The following is a 26,943-nucleotide window of genomic DNA, read 5'->3' on the forward strand; positions in this document are numbered from 1 at the left end:
AAATTTGGTTTTCCTTATTTTCATTCATTAAACCCACTCCTCAAAGTTCTAAATAACAATGACACAATAAGTTATAATTTGAATTCCATATCTAAATTTTTGGCACTGATGTACCTGAATATGGACATTTTTATATGATTATTCGCCAATGTTGATTTGTAGTGTGGCAATATTCAATTATATTGAATACTGATACTTATCTTTCGATGTCTCATCCCTACCCCACAGTTGAGATTGCTGGCATTACACCACGCTGGTACTCAACCTGAAGGTAGCTTGTTGAAATGACGGTGGAAAAATTTTCCATTGCTATAATTTACTGTGAAGTGTGAAGGTACAAAACACTGTTGCTGGTGATTCATCTGTAGGACAGTAACATTAAATTCAATGGCACATTTGATGACATTATAAGGGGAGTACACTAACTACTACCACCAAGTCCCAGCCTCTCTCTGCTTACAATTCCACTCAACCACAAAAAAGGGGGAAAAAAAGAATTACACTGCACAAATGGTCATGAGAGTCATTCACACAAAGATAATCCTTCATCATTAACTCAAAAATCAGGCATTGGCAAATCACCTCCACCACTTTGCCCAGAACAATAATGGACGATTCCTTCTCATTAATGACCACAGAATGTTACTGACAGTTGACAAATTAATACAGTACAACATATCACTACTGCACCATCTCATTTGATAATATGAGATTACTGGTCTGTTAACTCACACCAATAAATGCTAATTACAATTATCAATGCTGTTGTATAACAAGTTGGTGATTCTTTTAGATAAAGTAGTAAAATATTACGTTACATTACATAAGGTCAATCTCTCTCAGAAATATTGCCTGTTTCTTGAAATGATAACAAAGATAATTTTTCTCAGGGTATTTAATTAGAAGTGTGGTACGTTACATTCACTGTTCAAGCAACATATGCATACAATCAATATTACTATAATGCCACATGGACTGGACCTTATCCAACATCAAAAATCTGATTAATAATTATTTCTGTCTTATCTTTACTCTACAGGAGTAACACATATTTGGCAAAACAGATAGATATTGATTGAGAAAATGGATTTGTCATGTGTAAACAAAGGTATTGTATTCAGTCTGTCTCCTGTAAGAACCTAAGCTTTCAAATACATTTTTATAAGTGAATAATCAGTATGATTAGCACTACCACTGTCATAGTGCAAAAGAAGTTGTGCCATACTACATTTACACATGCCTGTCATATCACCAATCTGTGCTGCAGAATTTCATTCTGTTCACACTTTAATGCAAAGATAGTAAAGCTTCCAAGGAATTAGCAAACCATTAAACCACCTCACACACTGCCAACATGAAGAAACTGATCCTCCCTGTGCTCAGCAATACACATAGTGGGCAATTTGTGCATATAACATTTAGTATACCAGTATACTGAGCCTATAATCACAAAAGCCACTCTTCTGAAACTTTATTTTGAGTTTTCAAATACGTCTTCCACACACAGTAGAAAATTCCCTTCTTCTGTCACTTAATGGAGGCTTATGTTATAAAATACAAGCCATTTACAAGATAACACATTAAAAAGTTTTAACAGATCATTCTCCAATTCTGAATCTGCTGACAGCTCCAGCCAACTCCTCTTCATAGTTCTGGTTCCATCGCACATCTGTACCACTCAATGAACCAACAGAATACCTGTTACAGAGAAAATAGAAAATAACATTGTGGTAACATTTACGAACTTTATATCCACAAAATTCAAATGTAATATGTAACCACTCACCATAAATTGGGGGTGTTTAGCGGTAGACAGGCGCATAAACAGGAATTGGAACATGGTAGCTTAGCTTCCAAAAGACAGAGTGTGTGCGTGTGTGTTTACTGCTTGTAAACTAAATACAAAGTTCTAGTTCTTGTTTATGTGCCTATCCACCACTCAGTACCTCAACTTCATGGTACTGGTTATCTTCATAATATTTCCCATACATTATTTAACTTTCTCGAAGTTGAAGATTTTTAGTTCAATGAAATAACTATATTACTCCTCCAGCTAACTAAATGGTGTGGATACTCTCAAAGACACAATGTTTCCCATCTGAGATACAATAAAAGCTGTCAAGTCCGACCCACACAGATTTAAAGAAAATGAAAAAAATTTGTGGCACATGATGGAAATGAAATAATTAACTAACTGCACAGATTTATGGGATGTGTCTGACAACATGCTAAAATAAGTGCTTTGTAAATAGTGAGAGCTATCAGTCTTATGAATAATTATTACCTTATTGGTATGTTCTTGTTTTAGTTAAACTTATTTGGGGCTTTTAACATAACCATGACTATTCAATATTACAACAACAACTGCACTTTGAAAATTAGCTCTTATAACAGAGTCACCACAAAAAATTCAGAGCCTTTTATTAAAATACCTCACCGTTGATCAGTCAGTCTTCTGTCTGGATAACCACCAGTATGTGATCTATGATGCAGGTTAGTACGGTCTGAGCCATGTGAATGCCTGTGCACTTCCTGTGAAAGGACTGGTGAGTATGGAGGAGGTGGACCACAATCATCCATCAATGGTGGAGCACGAGGCAGTAAATGATAAGAACGTCTTTGGTATCGCTGCACTTGTTCCTTTGCTCTTGTCACAGATTGCCTTGCTGCTTCATTACCTATCAGAGAAGTTACACATTTTAATTCTGGTTGTGTTCGCTGATGATAATACACACAGTTAGCTCTGCCAAAATGTTAAAATTACTGTGTGTAATGTGCACAGTTTCTCACAAATGACTAAAAATGATTTGCTGAACACATAATAAATTCAGCCAATAAAAACAATTAACTGCACAAAACAAACTGAGTAAACAAAGTAAACAACATTCGAGAAAGAAAGAAACAAATAGAAACAACTAGACTTCTTTTATTGTTTATTTATGTTCCTCTCACATTTGCAGATTAATTTTTAATGCTGACTAGTTTCAAACATTTGTAGTCATTTTCAAATCATTACCTGCATGTATATAATGTTTGACTGTAACAATTCCAATGAAACATTCAAAAGACTTGGTCATACATCAGGTCAACATAACAAATGTGGTTTGACTGTAGCATAATTCCAATGGCACATTCAAAAGACTTGTTCATACTCCAGGTCAACATAACAACTGTGATGGAAACCTAAATACATAATAAATATATTGAGTTGCTGCTCCTTTATACCAATGCAATGATGGAATGGCACAAACTTGACTTCTGTTCATAGTAACAGTTTATGACTAATAATACTCAGAAAAAGTACATCACACTATGAATCAAGGACAAAGAAATTAATTTCAAGTCAAAAGTGGAGATATACTCTATAAAACATTACACAAATACGAAAAAAATTTCAATGTGATGCCTGCTGCTCATTAACACCTCTCCGTTCCCTCTCTCCTTGTGCTATAGATCAATAATGGCATAATCATACTCAGACTGCTTTCAGTATTAAAAATATGAGGCTGACCGTATTCACTCACTATACTGGTCTGTAATTTAAACATCACTGACAAACTGCTACATAACTTAATATATAAATCAAGTTATCATTACAGCCTTTTCTGTGAGAAGTTAAAGCATGCAACAGTGAGGCTGACTTTGATCTAGGGGGATCATCTCACCATTTACATGGAATTAATTACTTAAACCACAGAAAACCAAAAGCCGGCTTGATAAATAAACTCATTGTGAACAAACTACAGATAATTGCTGTGTTGGTTATGCAGTGCTCCTGTTGTCATTTTATATGAAAAAGAGTTCTGTGTGTCCCATGACTGGGATGTTGTCAGACCTCATTTTAGCCACTGACTTGACAGTCAGCCACAGAGGAGTCAAGACACCTAATATCAGTGAATTTGAATGTGGCCAGATTGTGGATACTTGACACAAGGGGGACTCCCACTTCAATGTTGTGCAGCCACTAGGATTTTTATGTGCTAATGTGTCAAGTGTGTAGCACGGTTACCTTGGTTTGGGTAAAACATCTCTGCTTAAGTCAACTGCCACAAACAATGTGCTGATGATAGGTCACTGATGACAGTTACAGAGCATAACAGCAGACAGACAAGCCACAGTGTAGCAAATCACTATTGCAGCAGGTGGTGGAGATATTCTCTTGTGGATGTTGCATGCAAGGGGTGAATTGGGGCCCCTTATGTGTCTCTCATTGGAGAGTGGTGCAGGAATCTACTGTCTGAACAAGTGCATCTGTTTGTTCACTTAAAGCACCCTGCAGTCACCCTGTAATTACAGACAAACAATGCACCACATTATCATTCCTGAATTTTGACAGGATGATTTGAGGAAAACTCCTCAGGTATGGAAGTAGTTATGTGCTGACAAGAAGTGCAAAATGGTTAAGCAGGAATGGCTGGAGGACAAATGTAAAAATTTAGCAGCACATTTCACTACAGGAAAGATAAATACGACCAACAGGAAAATTAAAGAGGCCTTTGGAGACAAGAGAAGCAGCTGTAGGAGTACCAAGAGCTCAGATGTAAAACCAGTCCTGAGCAAACAAGGGAAAGCTGGAAGGTGGAAGGAAATATGTAGAGCGATTACGCTAGGGCAACGAACTTGAAGACAGTATTATAGAGTGGGAAGAGGAAGTAGATAAAGATATGATGGATACTCCGAGATGAATTTGACAGAGCACTAAAAGACCTCAGTCAAAACAGCCTCTGGAGTAGATAACATTCTATCTGAACTACTGATATCTTTGGGAGAGCCAGTCATGACAAAACTATTCCATCTGGTGCGCAAGATGTATGAAACAGACTTCACAAAGAATGTAACAATTCCAATTCCAAAGAAAGCAGTTGTTGATAGGAGTGAAAGCAACCGAACTATCAGTTTAATAAATCATGGTTGCAAAATATTAACATGGATTCTTCACAGAAGAATGGAAAAACTGGTAGAAGCTCTCCTTGGGGAAAATCAGTTTGGATTCCAGAGAATGTAGGAACACTTGAGGCAATACTGGCACTACGACTTATCTTAGAAAACAGATTAAGGAAAGGCAAACCTATATTTATAGCATCTGTAAACTTAGAGAGAGCTTTTGACAATTGTTGACTGAAATACACTCTTTGAAATTCTGAATGTAGCAGGAGTAAAATTCAAGGAGTGAAAGGCTATTTACAGCTAGTACAGAAATCAGACAACAGTAATAATAGCTGAGGGGCATGAAAGGGAAGCAGTGGTTGCAAAGGGAGTGAGACATGGTTGTAGCCTATCCTCGATCTTATTCAATCTGTACATCAAGCAAGCAGTAGAGAAAGCCAAAGAAAAATTTGGAGCAGGAATTAAAGTTCTGGAAGAAGAAATGAAAACTTTTAGGTTTATCAATGATACTGTAATTCTGTCAGAGACAGCAAAGGACTTGGAATAGCAGGTGAATAGAATGGACACTCTCTTGAAAGGAAGATGAACATGAATGAAAGAAAAACAACGATGATGGAATGTAGTTGAATTAAATCAGGTGATGCTGTGGGAATTAGATTAAGAAACAAGAAACTTAACATAGTTGATGAGTTTTGCTATTTGGGTAGCAAAATAACTGATCATAGCTGAAGTAGAGAGGATATAAAATGTAGACTGACTGCGGCAAGAAAAGTGTTTCAGCATAAGAGGGATTTGTTAGCACTGAATATAGATGTCAGTGTTAGGAAGTCTTTTCTGAAAATATTTGTATGGAGTGTAGCCATGTATGGAAGTGAAATATGGACAATGAACAGTTTAAACAAGAAGAGAATAGAAGCTTTTGAAATGTGATGCTACAGAAGAGTGCTGAAGATTAGATGGATAGATCATGTAACTAATGATGAGGTACTGAACAGGATTTGGGAAAAATGCCATCTGTGGCACAACCTGACTAGAAGAAGAGAGTGGTCGATAGGACACATTCTGAGACATCAAGGGATCACCACTTTAATAGTGAAGGGAAAGCGGGGGTGGAGGGGGGGGGAATCATAGAGGAAGTCCAAGAGATGACTACAGTAAGCAAATTCAGAAGGATATAAGTTGCAGTAGTTATTTGAAGCTGAAGAGGCTTGCACAGGAGAGTAGCATCACACCAGTCTTCAGACTGAAGACCGCCTCTGTGACTTATATGTGTCATGTCGTTTGAAATATATGTGTTCAACTTGACGTTATAACAGCAACATGTCCTCCTCCTCATATCACCCGATCTCAAACATACTGAGCACATATGGAATGCCACTGAGTGTGGTGTGTGCATCTTAAATTCAGTTTCAAATCATTTCCGTCAGTTGTGGATGGAAGTAGAAAACTTATGGATCACAATGACTTCGTAATACTTTCAGCGTATTGTGCAGTACATTCCACACCATGTAATTCCCATCATTAGTGCCAAAGGATCTGCCGTATGTTGCTAAGAAGATGCCTTTGAATCGACTGCCTGTACACATAGTACACAAGAGTCTCACACACCGTGGCACTTTGTCATCTGCTGAAAAGCCCGCATTCAGATTTATACAACACTTGCACCAAGAAGGAAAAGGAACACAAAGCATTCACATGTGACACACTGTGTCACTGGGAGATTTGAATTTTTTGAACAGCTTCTATGACAACACACATTATTTCAAAGCAGTTAACAGAATTCACACATGACATAGTGTGTCATTAGAATTTCAAGGCAATTCATGGAATTGAAAATCTGCCTGTGAGAAATTGCATCTGCTGTTCCCAAATTTTGTCGAAATAGTGCCCAAGAGCAAACAGTAGATTGCTATCGGAGTTTTGGTGGTTCATACACTGTCAGAGCCGAACTATGATTTGGAAGTATTTTTCTGTATATTGATACAGTTTTCAGTATTACATTGCAAAAATCTTTTATATTATACAACATATAAACAGTTAAATAGTTCAAACACACACATAGACAATATCTTTTATTCCTTCAGCTTTCAAAACAAAACATTCTTCTGTGATCAGTATGTCTGGACATCACTTACTTACCCAGGAATCAAATAAGGAGTCCTCAATCTGCTTTACCCTAAGAGCCAATAAGAAACAAATGTCAAATGGCACACAACCACAGGAATGATAAGAGTAGCACACACACTGCAAACAGGGAGTTCCAAGCAATAAAGAGGTGCACTGAACAGAGCTGAAAAATTCTCTATTTTTCTAATGTACAGTTTGTATTACAACTAATGAAATAAAAATCTGTGCACATACCATTAAATTACTGTACTGTAATTGGTGTGCATCACCATACGTATTGACATGACAAGGTTATTACATATGGTGCACAAGTTTAGAATAGGCAAGAACTGGAAAGGAAACAGGTTGTGTCTATTATGGCACACACTTTCAAGAGTTTAAAGGAGAAACGAAAAACATAAATCACGATAGTCAGATGAGGACGGAATCCCACTTAGCCCTCGAGCAGGCACACCATTTTTCATAACACGAGCGGGCATGTGGCACACTTTGAACACATGTAAAGAATAGCTGTCTTTATGTTACCAAAGTAAACGTGTAAGAACAAAATTAGAGTTTAATCTTATTTTAATGAAACAATGATAAAATAAACTGGCATTATATGAGCTAAATCACTGTTTAATTAAACAATAATAAAATAAACCTTTCATTGTATCACTCTGTTGCTGCACACATGTTACCCCACAGTAAGGACCCATTCGAAACATTAAACAGCGCAGTTGCATCGGATTCCTACCATTCGCTTATTTTATTACTAATTATCTCATAGATATCTCCCTCATTGTGGGATTGTGCTACTAGCTCAGAATCTGGGTTATTTTCCTACACAGATAGTAATTTTTTTCTCACCTAGCTCACTGTTTATTATATTTTATTACTGCTCATCTGGACATATGACAGCATAAGTTATTACTGTGTTAGCTGAAGTAATAATTAAGGAATCTGTATAGGCTCACATTGTAAAACAACAATGGTACAATGTTACTTGTGATTGGTGCACTTTATACACAGGCACACCCGATCGAGGGTTAACTACTGTATCATGTTCCTCTGTCACAGGAGAGTAACCTTTCACATTTTTCATTCAGGAATTGTCAGGTTACACAAACTTTAAAAGTAATGACAATTTCTGTTAATTTATGTCCCTGTTACTTTATCTTAAATTCAGCTATAAGTCTAAACGTGGTTTCTCCATGCTACTTAAGAAGTATTTACTTACCAGTATATGTGATTTCATGAATATTTTGGTCCTGCACATCTGGAATTTCTGAGGCAACATCACGCTGGGCCTCAAATATTACATGACATTTGTGAGCCAATTCTAAATATGATTCTGACAGCTTCAGCATGCCTTCTTTTATTCTAATAAGCTTGACTGCTTCTTTCTCTTTCATGCACTCCATTGCTGAAATAGAATTATATCACTATGTGAAATGCACCATGTCTGCATTATGCAATTACAGGCTTAAAACTAAATTTAACATGATACTTTGCTTCTTCCACACATTTATTCTGCAACTTCTGATACTATCAAAAACTATTTTTAGCAAATCAACTATATTAAAACATTGCTAAGAGCCACTACAAGGTGCTTCAAACACTGACTACTGTGGTGTTTGGACTGACCCAAAAATCATCCCACATATTTACAGATTGTACTGCATACAAATGAAGATTTTCTGGAAGGATATGAACTGAGATGAATAACATGCCAGCACCATCCAAAATAAAACACTGTAACTGCTGAATGCACAAAATCAACAATATTTTGAAAAAGCTCTAATGTTACTGAATACAAATAATACTGCTAACACATAAGTAACTTCATCTGCACACCAGTATTGTTATGGTTAGTATGGCTAGTTGTTGAGCTATGTCTATACACCCACCCACCCACCCACCCACACACACACACACACACACACACACACACACACACACACACACACACACACCTACATGGGAATGGTTTTTGTTTACTGTGTTTATTGTTCCTACTCTGGAAGTTAAAATACCACAACATGTTACTATTTATGGATCATACAAATAAGATTGCTGCACTTTTTCAAAAATAGATAAATAATTAACCTCTCGTATCAGTTGTAGCAAACATCAGAAGAGGCAGAAACTGCTCAAGTTTCTGAAATCTACCATCTTACATCAGTTGCTTCCTGGCTCACACAACACACATCTATCCAGCAATAAACTATCTCCAGAAGATGTTTAGAATGTCTGTTAGAATGACTTGCTGTGAATGTGCTACCATCATGTTGCTATGTGGATGTACACAATAATAGACAAGCTTCATCTTTAACAAATCTCTAGAGAAAGGAACTGTATGATGAAAGAATTATTGAACAGTACGACCTAAGAAAAACTGCACATACAATTCGGTGCTGCATGAACACAATTTAAAATCTCTCACGTATTCCTGTGTAAAGGGGAAAAAAAGCTCATTTCGACTATATAACACAATCAATGCAATTGCTACTGCATTCAGGTAACAACAAGTTTCCTAAAAAGTTCAGAAATTATATAAGAGCCATTCAATAAGTAATGCAACACTTTTTTTTTCTTTCTGAAAGCAGGTTGGTTGTATTTCAAAGTTCCACTACACCATATTACTCGCCACTCTTTTGGCTACAAAACCCAATTTTTCAACATAATCTCTGTTCAATGTGACAGTCTTACACCACCTTACTGGGAGGGTTTGTATGCTCACATGGCACCACTCTACTGGTCAATGTCAGAGCCATCATCTTGCTGCATCAGTAACCTCCCCATCATTGATGTACTATTTCCCATGGAGTGCATCCTTCATTGGGCCAAAGAGACAGAAGTCGGAAGGTGCAAGATCCAGGCTGTATGCTAAATGAGGAAGAACAGTGTAATGAAGTTTTGTGAGCTCCCCTTAGGTGACAAGAGTTGTGTGAGGCCTTGCATTGTCATGGAAAAGGAGGAGTTCATTTGCATTTATTGGCCAATGAAAACACTGAAGTCATTTCTTCAATTTCCTGGGTGTAGCACAATACACTTCAGAGTTGATTGTTGCACCACGAGGAAAAACATCAAATGGAATAACCCCTTCTGAGAACAGAAGACCATCAATATGACCTTATACTGGCTGAGGGTGTGGCTTCGAAATTTTTCTTAACACGAGAGGTGATGTGGCACCACTTCAGGGATTGCTGTTTGTTTACAGTTTGTAGTGATAAACCCTTTTCATCACCTGTGATGATGTTTGAGATACAATTGTCATGATCATCCTTGTAACATGCAAGCAATTCTGCACAGATGGTTCTTCGTTGCTCTTTACAGTTTTCTCTTAGGCAGTGCGGAACCTAGTGAACATACAGCTTTGATTACCCCAACCGATGGATGAGTAAGTCAGCAATGGCAAAGGAGACGTCCAGTTGAGCAGCAAGGTGTTTGACTGTGATTTGTCAATCACATCAGAAGTGTGTATCCGCACATCATATGAGTGTGTCCGCACATTCAAACATTGCAGGAGTCACAGCTGTGTGCAGCTGGTCAACAAACAGAAGATCGGACAGGTTTGCACAACCTCCTTGCAGTGATGACAGATGCTACACCCATGAACTCAGCATGCTTTTGTTCACTGCCAGGTCTCCATAGACATACTGCAAGGGCCTATGAATATCAGCCATGTTCTGGTTCTCTGCCAAAAGAAACTCAATGACAGCCCTCTGCTTGGAATGCACCTCTGTTACAGACGCCATCCATCAGAAAAGATTACTCCTTCCATAAAATCACCTTTCTCCATTTATGGCTATATTTCTATACTGAACTCAGGCCTTTTCACATTGTCTAATGCTGTAAGCACCTGTAATAGTGGCATCTTGTAGGACTTAATCAGGGTGTATACATGGACAAGAAACAAAATTTCCCAGATTTTTCCCAGATCTCCCGGTTAAAAACACACTTTTACCCACTTGAAAATACACTTTTTCTATGATAAGCGACAGTGCTTTCCCTTGGAGTTGTAAAAACATCAATCCTTAGAATGGTAATGGTCTTATACACTTGCGAGAACTTCCTGGCACTTTAGAAAACAAAACTCAGGGGAGGTATGGTGGGAGGGGGGGGGGGGGGGGGGGGTCAGGGAAGAGAAACACATTTTGGTAAGATCTTTGATGTGCAGCAACATGTACGCTGCATACTTTCATATTACGATAACCTGCATATTTTCGTATTACGAAAGTATAAATTTGAATTCCACCAAACACAGCATGTTAGTTTCCAAAGCACTGAAACAGAGATCTCAATGCGCTATCGTAAGTCAATCATAGCTCATCAGCCAATCACAGCAGATATTCAGAGCATAGGACACGTGATGTAGTCAGCCAATAGCATCACTGTTAAGTAGCATGAACACACAAATAGGAAAAGTTAATGGTTTAAATTAATGTACATAGTATTGCTACAAGAAAAGCTCAGCTTTCACATATAATGCTGGTCTTGAAGATTAATATGCCACAAGAAAAGTTAAGCTTTCATGTGTAACATTGGTCTTTTTAGCGTGTTTTACACTTTAAGATACAATACACAAATGTGCAGCAAAATTTTAAACAATGACACTAATGTCTGGTCTTCTGGGCTCGAGATTATTCTAAGTGGCTAGCCATGAAAGTTTTAAGTTTTAAATGAGAGTCAAACGCACAGTGATTATAGAAATTCATTGCACATTCCCACATGTAAAATAGTTCATACTGCGTAAAAGAAAATTTCTTTTGAAAATAACACTTTTCGAAGAACCATTCACAATATTTTCTCGCGGCCTCTTAGACATGGGTTCATTTCAGCAGCTGCCAAAGAGTACCAGAAAACAGGTATTACTGCACGTAGGCAGCTACAATGACGTAGGAAGCCCGTATGTTCATACACATTAAGGCATCTTACATGATATCATAAAAGAAAAAGGCAGTACTGTATTGTCTCATGTTTGATTCTATATTATGGCATAATGCCATACATGCCAGAAGATGAAAATGTGCACTTGAAATTCAGTGAACAGTTGAAACTAGCCAATATTGTGGAATGAAACACTTTATTTCTTATAAATTGACTGCATCTGTGGAAAAGATTAACAAAAGCCACATTTATTTAGCAGACCGACAAAAATAACTCCATTGTTGTGCAAGGTGATTAATGCTTGCCTGCAAAGTCGTGGAAATAAAATTAAATCAGAAAACTGGAACTAATAACAGTCTACAGTAATTATGTGAATGTATTTTCATTCACTTGATAGCTCCCAGCCACAGAAAACTGTTTTGGTTTCATTTGACTTGTGAACTGTAAACAAAGAGGAAATAGGACATAAGGAAACAGCGAAATCAATAAAGGTAAACACGGGTGATTATCCCCGTCCCCACTAAATCCAGACCGTTCTGCATATGCACAAATCTGGCAGCTTGGGCGCACCATAAAAATTTTTCTATGTAGCATGACTGCTTCTTGCTACTGCTGCAGCCAAACTTCAAGTAGCCAGAAGTGGGAGAAGGCACTGCTCATTTTCAACTCAACTGCGCATGCGCTCGCTGGCAACTGCTCAAAACAAACTTGATGTAAACAGCTGTGATGTCATGCTCATCGGAAGCAGTTTGCTGCTACGAAGTATTCTATAGTCTTTGCCCTAAAGCCCTTGACACATTTTGGTGTTCATCAGTTCCTACCAGTCAAAATTAAAGATTTAACTAAAGACTAAAACAATGAAAAATTCCTGGAATTCTAGAAAAATTCCAGATTTTTCCTCGTTTTCTTCCAGATAAAAAATTCCTGGGTTTTTCCTGGATTTCCCAGTTGTCCCGGAGCATATACACCCTGTTAATGCATGACTGTTCATGAAACTCCCTTCACACTCTATTCAGGATGGAATAATGACAATATTATGAAAAGGATGGATTGCTACTCATCATGTAGCAGAGATATTGAGTCACAAACAGGTACAATGAAGAGACTACTAAACACGTTAGCTTTCAGCCAGAAGGCATTCATCTGAAATACATAACACACACACACACACAAACACACATATTAACGCAAATGCAGCTCATACACGCATGATCACTGTCTCTGGCTGCCAATGCCAGACCACACTCTCATTTCTGTCAGACTCACTTCCCTGACTTCTTTAACTGCTGACATGTAAGGATTTCCATCTCTCTACATTACTTACATTACTTCCAGTGATTGAGTCCCAAGTAGCAGATGAAATGTCAATTGTCACTAAACACCACAAGCTGCATCTAGACACATAAAGCCAGGTTCACGCATACATCTAACATGGCACCACAGCTTGTGGTTTGCTGTAGTGGCATCGAGAGCTACTGTTCCCACAGGAGGCCACAAATTCTAGGTAATTGCATAGCTTTGAATATGGTATCAATTGAAACCAGATGGGCAGGTATAAAAGTTAAGTGCAGGTTATGGCGATAGAGCTGTGATAAGAGTTGAATACAAGGAAGACGAAACGCAAATGCTGGATGTGAAAAGAGATTCTGCATACGGATAAATCAAGTGAAACAAACATATTTGTAAAATAAATAAAACTCAGAGGCAAAAATTCTCTCTGCAATGGCAAACTAACCAACAGCTGGTATATAAATATCATTTGCAGACATGTCACTCTTCCAAGATTTGAGAATCTTATTGTTTTCATTGATATAGGCATTTAGAATAAATAATTTTTAGTTTTACAGCTGCCAAGTCACACTCTGGAGCTATTTCCTGCATATAATCCACAATTTATACAATGCCTGGTCTCACAAATTATGAAGTTTATATGACTTACTTTTTTGGTTACATACACTCCTGGAAATGGAAAAAAGAACACATTGACACCGGTGTGTCAGACCCACCATACTTGCTCCGGACACTGCGAGAGGGCTGTACAAGCAATGATCACACGCACGGCACAGCGGACACACCAGGAACCGCGGTGTTGGCCGTCGAATGGCGCTAGCTGCGCAGCATTTGTGCACCGCCGCCGTCAGTGTCAGCCAGTTTGCCGTGGCATACGGAGCTCCATCGCAGTCTTTAACACTGGTAGCATGCCGCGACAGCGTGGACGTGAACCGTATGTGCAGTTGACGGACTTTGAGCGAGGGCGTATAGTGGGCATGCGGGAGGCCGGGTGGACGTACCACCGAATTGCTCAACACGTGGAGCGTGAGGTCTCCACAGTACATCGATGTTGTCGCCAGTGGTCGGCGGAAGGTGCACGTGCCCGTCGACCTGGGACCAGACCGCAGCGACGCACGGATGCACGCCAAGACCGTAGGATCCTACGCAGTGCCGTAGGGGACCGCACCGCCACTTCCCAGCAAATTAGGGACACTGTTGCTCCTGGGGTATCGGCGAGGACCATTCGCAACCGTCTCCATGAAGCTGGGCTACGGTCCCGCACACCGTTAGGCCGTCTTCCGCTCACGCCCCAACATCGTGCAGCCTGCCTCCAGTGGTGTCGCGACAGGCGTGAATGGAGGGACGAATGGAGACGTGTCGTCTTCAGCGATGAGAGTCGCTTCTGCCTTGGTGCCAATGATGGTCGTATGCGTGTTTGGCGTCGTGCAGGTAAGCGCCACAATCAGGACTGCATACGACCGAGGCACACAGGGCCAACACCCGGCATCATGGTGTGGGGAGCGATCTCCTACACTGGCCGTACACCACTGGTGATCGTCGAGGGGACACTGAATAGTGCACGGTACATCCAAACCGTCATCGAACCCATCGTTCTACCATTCCTAGACCGGCAAGGGAACTTGCTGTTCCAACAGGACAATGCACGTCCGCATGTATCCCGTGCCACCCAACGTGCTCTAGAAGGTGTAAGTCAACTACCCTGGCCAGCAAGATCTCCGGATCTGTCCCCCATTGAGCATGTTTGGGACTGGATGAAGCGTCGTCTCACGCGGTCTGCACGTCCAGCACGAACACTGGTCCAACTGAGGCGCCAGGTGGAAATGGCATGGCAAGCCGTTCCACAGGACTACATCCAGCATCTCTACGATCGTCTCCATGGGAGAATAGCAGCCTGCATTGCTGCGAAAGGTGGATATACACTGTACTAGCGCCGACATTGTGCATGCTCTGTTGACTGTGTCTATGTGCCTGTGGTTCTGTCAGTGTGATCATGTGATGTATCTGACCCCAGGAATGCGTCAATAAAGTTTCCCCTTCCTGGGACAATGAATTCACGGTGTTCTTATTTCAATTTCCAGGAGTGTATATTAACTTTATTTATTTATTCCTTTGTGAGATATGTCAATGGTTTCCAAATATTGTACACACACACACACACACACACACACACACACACACAGCTGAAGAAAATCAAACACAGGTTGCTGTCCCAGTATTTCTAGAAGATGCAAAAGTGTACCTGCTAACCATTGTTTTCATTTTCTGCGGAAATAAAATAAAAACGAACTGAAATCGAATGGAGTACAGCAGCAATTACTGCACAATAACTGTGACAGAATGCTCATGTTTCACAATACTGTGGCCAGGGAGCAGTGGTGGTAGGAAAGTGGTGCAACAAAGTACAACCAAGACGAAATTTTTGTGGCGTGACAAAAGTTGCATCTTTTAAGTTGTGCCACAAAAACCGGGAGTTCACACATCCAACTGCAATGCAACTGCATTACGCCATTAGCTGTGCCAACACTTTCGTTGCATGTGTAAACCCGCCTTAACACAATACATCATGCAAAAATGGCAGTTTTCAATGACATAGTGCAAAATGTCAGAAAATATGTTCAATTCAGTAGGTATATAATGTTAGAATACCAAACAATTTCGTTAGTAGAAAACAAAACTTAACCACATTATGTGTACTGTTGTACACTTCATTCTGGATAATAATTTGCTACGGCCAACACATTTTTGTCAAATCATTTTATTTAAAAAATAAACCCTTTCAACCTATGATGGAATGTAACTGTGATCTATAATCTAAAATTGCCATCTTTTGTATAAATGAGCTGGTCGGTTTCGTGATGTATCCTGTCACAGGAACTAAATTTTATAGGTGACACAAAAAAAGTATATCCAAGAGAACTGATGGTAAGCCATGGTACACAAGAATTCTGTCATGAATATAAAACTCAGCACTGCAGATTTCAGGAGGGACATCTTATGGATTCAATCAAACTGTTTGAAGTCTTCTTACGACATGTGATAAAGATGTCCAAACTTTCCATCACTTTTATTTGGGGTCATCCGTCTTCTGACTGGTTTGATACGGCCCACCACAGGTTCCTCTCCTGTGTCGACTCCTTCACCTAAAGAGTAGCAACCTTATCCTATGTCCTCAATTATTTGCTGGATATATTCTAATGTCTGTCTTCCACTACAGTTTTTAGTGTCTACAGCTCCCTGTAGAGGTATGGAGTTTATTACCTTATGTCTTAATGCATGACCCATCATCCTATCCCTTCTTCTTCTCAATGTTTTCCACATTTTTCTCCTCACCGGTTCTGTGGAGAACCTTCTCATTTCTTATCAGCCCACTTAATTTTCAGTAACCTTCTATACCACCATATCTCAAATGCTTCAATTCTTTTCTTTTCTGGTTTTCACACAGTCCATGATTCAGTCCCATACAATGCTGTGCTCCAGTTATACAACCTCAGAAATGTATTCCTCAAATTAAGGCCGATGTTTGATACTAGTAGGCTTGTTTTGGACAGGAATGTTTTCTTTGTCTGTGCTAATCTGCTTTTTATGTCATCCTTGCTAAATCCATCATGTGTCACTTTGCTTTCAAGACAGCAAAAGTCCTTCACTTTGTCTACTTAATGGTTCCCAATTTTGTTGATAAGTTTCTCCACTAATCTACATCTACATCCAAACTCTGTGAATCACAGTGAACTGTATGGCAGAGGGTATGCCCCACTGTACCGGTTATTAGAACTTTTTTCATTCCATTCATTTGGGGAGTGCAGGAAAAATGATTATTTAAATGCCTCTGTGTGTGCTGTAATTAATCGAATCTTACCTTCATGATCCCTATGGAAGTGATGTGTAAGGGGTGGTTGTATGTTCCTAGTCATCTCTTAAAGCCAATTCTTGAAACTTGTAGACTTTCTCAGGGTACGTTCTGTCTATATTCAAGAGTCTGCCAGTTCAGTTCTTTCAACATTCATTGGAACTTCTCAGTGGGTCAAACAAACTTGAAACCATTTGTGCTGCCCTTCTCTGTACACATTCAATATCTCCCGCCAGTCCTATTTGGTACGGGCCCCACACAGGTCATACGAATGACTTGTAAGCAATCTCCTTTGTATACCGATTACTTTTTCCTAGTATTTTACAAATAAACCAAAGTCTGCTACCTGCTTTACTCACAATTGAGCCTACATAATCATCCTACTTCATGTCTCTACTAATGTTACACCCAAGTATTTGCATGAGTTTATAAATACCAACTGTATTCATATTCATAAATTACTTTGTTATTTTGTGAAGTGCACAGTGTTACATTTTTTGACATGTAAAGCAAGTTGCCAATGTTGTGCACCACTTATCAAGATCTGACTGAACATTTGTACAGCTTCATTCAGACTGTATTTCACTGTAGATAACTTTATCATCTGCCAAACGACAGGTTATTATTAATTTTGTCCACAACGTCATTAATATACAACATGAACAGCAAGGGACCCAACACGCTTCCCTCAGTACACTCAAAGTTGCTAGATTGAGGTTTCTTGGTAGGGCGGACACAGCATGTTATGTTGGATGGAGTCATCGGCACCTTGGTAGGGAGGACACAGCATGTTATGTTGGATGGAGTCATCGGCACCTGCGAAAACTCTGTTCCATTCTACGCGGTTCTGTGCTCCTCTGCACCATGCATTTTTGTGTGGTGCTGCATGTCTAGTTAGGACACAGCTTCACAAGACACAAGTATACAGATTCTGTGCATGAAACAGGAAGGAAAGAAAAGACTTCACTGATACAGAGATGAGTATGAATGTTAAGCAGTGATCTAATTCAAAGTACTTGGAAATCAAATAGGGCAGAACACTAACATTTTATAAACACTACAAAAATCTGAAGGCAAACATCAAACAATGAACCGTGTACTGCAGAAGTTGAAAAGTTCTGCTTAGACAGCCTACATGAAAGTCCTACATTTAACAAATCTAAGGCTGCTGGTTGGCTGAGGATGGCATATCTCTGTTTATGTGTGCTGTATATCAGCTTTATAGTTGTGGAACAATTATCATCAAAATATTTATCATTTTCATTAAATCAGCTCAGATGTGTGTTTTTTATGTTCAAGAGCTGTATGGTGAAATGGTGTTATAGTACTGGGGCCTACTACTATGGTAGTAAACAAATACCACAATAATGTTTGTAAGAAGCAAATACGGACGCTGTGTTGCGGCTGCATCTGATACTGGCAGTGGCAATATGGATATGCTCATTCAGCTTCACCAGTCACAGAATTGAGGCCACCACCAGTGACACTGCTTTCTGCCATTACTAGAAATCTTGCGTCACACATTGCATCACCTGTAAAACAGTGTCCTATAATGATTGTAGCCTAAGGTCACAGATCCAGTCTGCTCACACCAACCAAAAGCTATTTGGATGAAACCAGAAAGCAATTCTTACTGTGAATATTGCTGTGAAATTGTTAACAAGCTAGACATTGATTTTGGCTAGATTTGTTTGCAGAATCTGTAAACGACTTGGCTTTTCTACAGTCATCAGTGCTGATATGCATTTATCATTGATTCAAGTGAGTCTTGTCTTGTGTACAATAAACTTAGTTTCACATACAATATCACAAAATTGCTGATGAGGCAACAAATCCATTTGATATCACCATAGAACATGTACTGTTGGAAGTTCTACAAAACCACCAAGAAAACATAAAGCAACAGGTGTCTAAGCTCACAGCAGCGCATTCAATGTCATTAGAAACCTCTGTTTCTCTCTCTTAGAATGAGAGTGTTGATGAGTGGGAAGTTTACCCAAAATCTCTTTTGCATCATTTTGCACCAAATTAGGTAACAGAGTTCACAGTTCAGCTGTTGAGTTTTTGCTTAGTGTTCTCAGGAAACGTCAGTCTCCTCAATAGACTATGCCCTCTGTAAGACCCAATATTCCGTACATTTGCTGTATTTTCAAGTAAAAATAATATAGCAAATGGACCGTGTAGTACCAGCTGCATTACTTTAGTTACAAAAGCTCCCTCACGATCCTGCTCACACTGGCGAGCAGAACTGAACTGATTAAATTGATATTGTGAATTTGTTTATGAGCATCCTCGTTGTGGGTAATCTCATACAGACTCCTTGATCCATGATTGCAGTGTACAATTAGACCTGATAAAAGAGGTTGGAATGCAGAAATTAAACAAGCCAAACCCATCATTATTTAAAGTTTTGTTAATAGCACAAAGTTCTGAGTTAGTTCAGACAGCAGTATGGCGTGGCATCTTCAATGCAGTTAATATGTCTCTGTATTGAATGACTGACTGCATTGTAATCATGCCACAGACAGCTCTGGTACCTCTTTCTACCACTCCCCTTTTCCTCAGAAGTCATACTCCTCCAGCACAGCTCATGTGTCTTACACACCACCGGCAACATGTACATTCATAAGCCCCATTTCCGCAAGCATATACTGCAAATGTCTTCCATCCCACCCCTAGTTTTTAATCACACACACACACACACACACACACACACACACACACACACCATAATAGTAAACCAAAAGCTGAATTTGTGTTTTTGATGGCAGAAATTTGATGTTAGCAGTATTTGTCAACCACACACCATTCACTGAACACCTCATTTGTAACAGGACAATGTTGTGCATCATACACACATACAGTGGCATCCAGCAATTGGCAGATATCAAAAATTTCCTACAGACTTGTCTGACAAGATAAGTTTCATTTTGATTTGGGACCATCTGGCTCACTGATGAACTGGCAACCTTATCTCACCTTAAAAGTTGGAATCTCACAGCAATTATTTATTCTCAAGCAAAGGATTCTTGGTTCCAATCAAAGGTCAATTCACAGTCCCAGTTATTGACAAACACATTTAGAGGCATAACCGTTTTGTTAGTACTGTGTTCCGGCATTCAAACCTTATTTGAGCTAGGCACATTCAATAATATTGGTTACTTGGTACACGAGCAGGTTAATCTAATTTCTGTGACAATACTGATTGAGACAGTGGAGAATTTATACATGGAATTATCTGAAATATTTGTCCCTGCTCACCCATATTTGGTTCAGGCTTGTCCTCACTGTCACGCCTTACATGAAGGTTAGGTTGACTTTTAGTGATGAAGACATTAAATTCCCCAACGATTTTCAGAATGGAATGTCCCGTGTGCCTGTCTAGCTCCACCTTACATTCCGCATTCAAAGCCTGTTAACTCTTGTCGTGTGGTCATAATCATGTCGGAAATCTTTCCACACAAATCACCAGAATACAAATGACAGCTCCATCAATGCATTGCCCTTTTATACCTTGTGTACATGATACTACCGCCATCTGTATATGAGCATACTGCTATCCCATGACTTTTGTCATGTCAGTGTACTAACTAATGTGTGAAATTCCTGCTTGTGTCACTTCCACCAACCTGGAGACTGGTCGTCATGCAGTATTAAATGCAATTTGGAGACATGGGAATGGTTTCAGCAAAGTGTGGAATATTTAGAGTTTACCTTAAGTAACTGAGACAGATTATCCACTAAATTTCATGTCCTCGTCATAGGAAAAAATGTCAACGCTAATGACTTTAAGGAAATTTAAACATTTATTGCAATTTTTTTCTTTTGTACTGTCATCTTTGAAAACTGTGTATGTTGAACAAATTGTGATGTCATTCACAAAAGAAGTCAGCAAAATTTGCAGATTCCTGTTTTTGGCATGTTGACATTGCAATGAAGGCCCTTACATAAAATACTGACTTCCATGTACATTGACACAGTTAACATACAGTAAAAGACGGTACACAGATTTTATTTTACATTTTCCAAATCATCAGTGCCAAGATGAGGAGATTACTTTTGTCCCCTGACAATTGATGCAACAGTTTTATATTTATCAAAATAAGCCAACCATTATTCCCCATATGTCCAAGCTCCAGGAAAGTAGGTTATATTGACTGGTTCCAACATGGAGATCACCCATATCAATCTGACCACCAAGCTTCACCAGTTGCTGCACTGTGACTGCTATTCATAACACTGCTGACTGTCACAACTGTTGCTTTGGGTCAAACAGCACCAGTGTCCAAACTCCAGTGCTCTATAACAATAGCCATTCCCTAGCACATTTTAGATCCAGACTGCTCACTTCAGCCATATGATATTTAGATGCCATCATAAAGCCATCTTACTACAATTATTCCAATGAAACTGTTTCCAAACCGGACACTTAATATATTGTGTTCATAAGTTGGCTGTTCTACTGTTAAGAGTGCCAGCTTACTTTTATAAGTGTTTCAAGTTAATTTTGCCTGGTATTCAACAAATTGAGATGCACATACAGCACCATAACATGTTGTAAATAAGACACACTGATTTGATAGGAAGAGAATGGCAATCCAGTTAAAGCCACAAAACAAAATTTTTGCGGTCCCAATGATTTTCAACAAACATAGTACTGCAAAGTCCTGGTACAATGTAAATAATTTAGGAGTAAAGGCAATAGCTTACTGTGTACTAGAGATGCTGAAACATTGACAGGCCCAATAATGAAGAGAAAGAAAGAAAGAAAGACAGAGAGACAGAGAGAGAGAGAGAGAGAGAGAGAGAGAGAGAGAGATGGCTGGAGGGGGGGGGGGGGGCGTGTCAAATATCTCAATTGCTAGTCAACATACTAATTTTTCAATACTGGCTAATATGTTTTGCAGTGTCATCGAGTATTGAGAGCGGCACAAGAAATATCAACCACTGTAGAGATACTGCACAGCAAAACGGAATCACAAGGTGCCAATGAGATGCTAGGAAGAAGCCATGCCTCTTATAGTTCCAAGGCACCACCGTCTCACCTCTCCCATGAAGCAGCATCGCCAGAGGCCAGTTTTGTTTGAGGTTGGATCCTGCTAACTTCCAGGTAGTTCCTGTCAGGGTAACATCATTGTGCTGTCTACTCACCATGACACAGCCCGTCTCAACCATTGGGGAGTGAAGAGACTTCTGTCTCTCGCGAAATGTGTCTATGTGCCAACGCTATCAGAACTGTGTCCACAAGTGTTTACAAACTTGTGTTTCCTAATGACTGTATTGAGGCTGCAGTACAGCCATTCTGAATTTGTATCGATTTGCCACTTAGTAGTCATGGCTCATTTCATGTGTTCTGAACCATTTCAAGGCAGAAATGAAATAACTTAATGTTATGTAATGCTAATATAGTCAAACAGGATCTATACAGAGGAGTGACTGCAGTCACTGTATGCACACACTCTACAGACACAGTATGAGGTGAATGTCATTTATGATGTCAAGAGATGAGAACAAATAGAAAATAGTCCTCATGAATAAGCAAGGAATTCATGTTCATGTGCAGAGTATAGCTTTATTTTCCAGAAGTAGTAAACATATTTTCTCTTACTCTGAACACTAAAGGTAGATGGCCACTCTTATAAGATAACCAGCAGGACTATCTTGGCCCTGCTAGGAATTATCTGCATGTTCTCAGGTGTTTCCCAACAGACTGCAATTTTGTAATTTTTGCCTGTGCATTCTATGAATGATAGCTATATGTCTTCAGTTCATTTATCTAAAGTAATACTTGTGATATGAGTAGAATAAATTACATCAATTTTCCAATTTCAAGAACTAAGAATTTAATGCCTTACTGACAGCAATGGCCATTGTGAGCCACCAACAAACCAATGAAACTGACTAATCTGGACATGGTTTTCACATTTCCACACACATCTACAATAAATGTGCACTGGTTTGCAATTTTTATATCAAACAAATTCTCACAAACACTTCAAACAAAGTTTCATTGTTTACAGCAGATGGGACTAACAGCTCTCATTTTTACTTCAGCTAGTCTATGTCACACGCTATGTCTATAAACTTTAAAATGCATTACATCAATTCCTCCCTCTTTTAGTTATAATATTTTGAGGAAAGCAAGCCCTTGGGTGAGGAATCAATTTAATATGTCTCTCTAGGCCAGAGAAGTGGAAACAGCTGTGATGCTATCAGTTCACGAAAACACTGCTTAAATCTGAAATATATGCATATAGCCTATTAGAAAAACTAGTGACTGATTACAATATTAACTTACAGTTTAAATAGTATGCTCATCTCAGATAGTCATGTTACAGAGCTCATCTGGCAAGTTACCGTTTCCCTACTACACTACATCATCAATTTAGTCCATGGGATTGAAAAATAGTCTCCGTTATGATGTCGAAAAGAATGGAGAAGTCAGCTGTATTCTAGAAGGAACTCGGCTGGCATTTGCCAGTTGTGTTACATAAAACCGTGCATTTTCTAAAGCATAAAGGACTTGTATTGGATTTGAACTCAGCTTCTGGCTAATGCAAATTTAGTGATATACAATTAATATACCTTTGAAAGTGCTGTAATAAATATTTAGCAAGAGAGGTGCAGTTCAGGCTGGTTTCATATAAAAGTACTTTGAAGTGAACAAAATATAATGCCAGCTCAACACCCAATAAATATCTCTGTCCTAACTCATTAGGCATTGGATGACGACTTGCACACATAGGCACACTCTCACTTCAATGCATTTTCCAACGTCAGAATCATACAAAAATAATTAAAATACAATAATGTCATGAACCAATAATACAATCAACACAAAGCCAGTGAGGAAAAGGAAGAATCAAAATTACCTTCATATTGTGCAAGTTCTTTTGATTGCTTAGCCTGCACTAACTTTGCTTCTAGCTGCTGTAGTTCTTCTGCTGTGCTCTTTCTTGCTGATTTCTGTATTTCCTTTCTAATTTTTTGCTCCTTATTCTCACATACACTCAACCGATTTCTAACTTGATCCATGTGCTGCTCACCTTCCAGAATCATTTCAAACTGATGGCTAAACTCCTTCAGATTTTCTGGTGAAAAGAAAATTATATAATCTTAACAAGTGAAATCACACAAAAACTCAAAGTATACAACTTTCATAATCAACAGTATGAAGTTCCATTCTGTTAATTAATAAATGAGTTGCAACAAGAGGGGAAAAGTTAGTGATATAGAGGAAGCATTCAGTTCTAATAGACATTCACATATTTGTGCATGTGGAGATCAAGGTGTAACAGAATCTCATATACCAATAATTATAGTTGGATCTACTCCAGATGATGCTTAAGAAGTTTTTTTTTTACATAGCAAGCTGACAAAAGGTTTGAATTCATTCCCAATTCATGGTCTAGTACTGGATCTACTAATCAGGGCATTAACACACATTATAAAAGTTCAGACAACTACAATCCAAAGAATATTCGTGTAACTTTAAATTTTAGTGACTGCAAGAATGAAACTTAAAAGGGAACACCAGTTTATTCCATGGCCATATCTCATTTTTAACTAAGGACAAATATACAGAATTTCAATAACCAAATCACACTAGGCACTGACATCAGTTTACAATTTCCAACATAACTGCCCATCACAATATTAATACCTCAGATATACAGACTAGTCTTCCACTACAAATTTAAAAAAAGTCTATTAATATAACATTACTGTGTGTACTTACAAGAAAATCATATAATGTAGTTTTCATTACATTTCCTCATAAAATCAACCACAGCAATACTATGACTTTTCTCATACCATAATGATTTTTTTTATATATAATATGCATGTCTTGTACAAGAATGATTCAGGGGACCAATAAATAAATACTGAGAGACCAAGATTCGTCTTTCATGACTAACTTTCTCATATTCCATCATGAACTATCCAACTACAGGAAATAAGAGGCATTAAGCAAACTGTTAAATTGTAAGATACCAAGTTACCCTGCAACAACTACAAGCCAAAAGCAGCCCCACAGCTAAGATATCTGTAAATGCAAAAAACAGGATAAAGGAAAAACCAATACCTTGCATACTTATGGTTTCTTATGTGTAAATCTGGACAGTAAATGTAAACAGGTTACCTGAAAATTCCTTCTGCACTTCAGTCCACAAAGAATTCAGTTCTGCTATATAAATGAACGTATTTTTTATTGCTTCATTTTCATCACCAGATGCCCATTTCATCAATTCCATAACAGCTGTATTCTGCGCCACAATAAAGGCTTTTGCTGTAGATCGCACGGCTTTAAGCTCTGAGATTACCATATTCAGATCACGATGGCCCATTCCCATTGATTTTATACAAACACTGCTCCTATAACATCGTATATTTTTATCTTATTTCTGTGGTGCAGAGTATGGAAACTCTACAGAATTATAATCATCATTAGGTCACTTATCTAAATGAATGACGATTCAAACGGAACTACAAAATAAATTCGATATTTAACCACCAACAAAACTGCAAGGAACAAGAAATTAAAATGTGAGGTACGCACTTGCAATGAAGGAATTAAAACATACCAAAATAGTGACGACTTGGTTATTTATAATTAATTACTGCTAATGTGTAACACAGAGTTTCTCATGTATTCTCTACCAGAGAAATGATATATAAGGGCCTAATGTACCTTCGCAAAGCTTTACTAGCTTTATCCATCCTCCTTAATACCCGCAACAATGTAACCTTCTCGGTCCTATGGTATGCAATTTGATGCCAATCATCGTTCTTCATGCATTATCATTCCCTTCAAATGCAACACACTCATTACGTTACAAAACTGCACAAATGTATCGAGTCCCTCTCCCTCCCGCCCCTCACTTTCCCACCACCGCCCAACCCATTATTTCTTTTCGGGACTTACTGAGACGCGGGTGATTAATCTTAAACAAAGAACTTATAGGATTATCGATATAATCGGATACTAGCTAATCACATTGTTAGAAATCGACAACTCTCGAATACTATCGATACATTACATTCTCGATAGTAAGTCCTGGGCCACGTTCAAACGCGAGACGATAGAAACCCAATTGGGAAACAGGAGATGAAACATGTACAATTCCACATCCATACTCTGCAAACTACTGTGAAGTTCATGGCGGAGGGCACTTCCCGTTCAATTCACCTATGTAGCGAGAGAAGAATGACTGTTCAAAAAGCCTCTGTTATCGCACTGTAATTGCCCTAATCTTGTCTTCGCGAACACTATGGGAGCGATATATAGGGGATCTGGTATATTTCTAGATTTGTCATTTTAAGTTGCTTCTTGAAACGTTGTTAGGCTTTCTCGGAATAGTTTGCGACTACCTTCAAGCGTTGCCAATTCAGATTTTTCGGCACCTCCGTGACCACGTGACCACCGTGTTTGTTCTATTATTCTCTACAATAGTGGTCAATGAAAATGATAAGTTATACCTGAAAAACAAACGTATGAAAATACTATGCACTATAAATAATTAATTATTGTTTGTTTTGTTATTCTCTACTATACACTGCACGAGATATATATTTATATATGTTTTACCACCGTAGGCCTATGTTATTAATTTACAGTTTAATTACAAACTCATATAATGTAACACGACAACTCCTATATCATTGTATATGATAAAATGGATGCTCAATAAATAACAAATCTGTGACATTCGTGCTGCCCTACTTTGTATACGCATGAGTCACACGAGTGTTTCGTAAGAAATCTCTTTTTAGACTTATAGTATTTCCCCAGCTTTCTACTTGTAAACTTAATGAGTCATCTGCTTCACCTATGACTGACATTAAGTGATCGTTCCATTTCACTCAGGAATTTGTATGAGTTTACCGATTCCAATTGCGACTCGTTGATACTTTAA

At 38.6% G+C, this 26,943-nt stretch overlaps 1 protein-coding gene across 1 annotated transcript; it reads right to left on the bottom strand.

Annotated features, from left to right (window-relative positions):
* Positions 1–879: 879 nt before the first annotated feature.
* LOC124723028 lies at positions 880–25,905 on the bottom strand. The gene is made up of 6 exons (XM_047248201.1): positions 25,719–25,905; positions 25,170–25,402; positions 23,899–24,117; positions 8,234–8,419; positions 2,438–2,678; positions 880–1,698 (listed from the first exon to the last, which is right to left on the bottom strand). Exons 1-6 carry the CDS (start codon positions 25,820–25,822, stop codon positions 1,599–1,601), a joined length of 1,083 nt encoding a protein of 360 aa, XP_047104157.1. The 5' UTR covers positions 25,823–25,905; the 3' UTR covers positions 880–1,598.
* Positions 25,906–26,943: the final 1,038 nt, after the last annotated feature.

Source organism: Schistocerca piceifrons, chromosome X (genome assembly GCF_021461385.2).
Source record: "Schistocerca piceifrons isolate TAMUIC-IGC-003096 chromosome X, iqSchPice1.1, whole genome shotgun sequence".
Lineage (NCBI taxonomy): Eukaryota > Metazoa > Arthropoda > Insecta > Orthoptera > Acrididae > Schistocerca > Schistocerca piceifrons.

Excerpts from the sequence above, each read along its gene's own strand:
- LOC124723028 (XM_047248201.1), bottom strand. The coding sequence starts at position 25,822 with ATGAAGAACGATGATTGGCATCAAATTGCATACCATAGGACCGAGAAG. Across the intron at positions 2,679-8,233 it reads TCATGAAATCACATATACTG|GTAATGAAGCAGCAAGGCAA; the intron begins GTAAGTAAATAC and ends CTTCTCTGATAG. Across the intron at positions 1,699-2,437 it reads AGAAGACTGACTGATCAACG|GTATTCTGTTGGTTCATTGA; the intron begins GTGAGGTATTTT and ends TCTCTGTAACAG.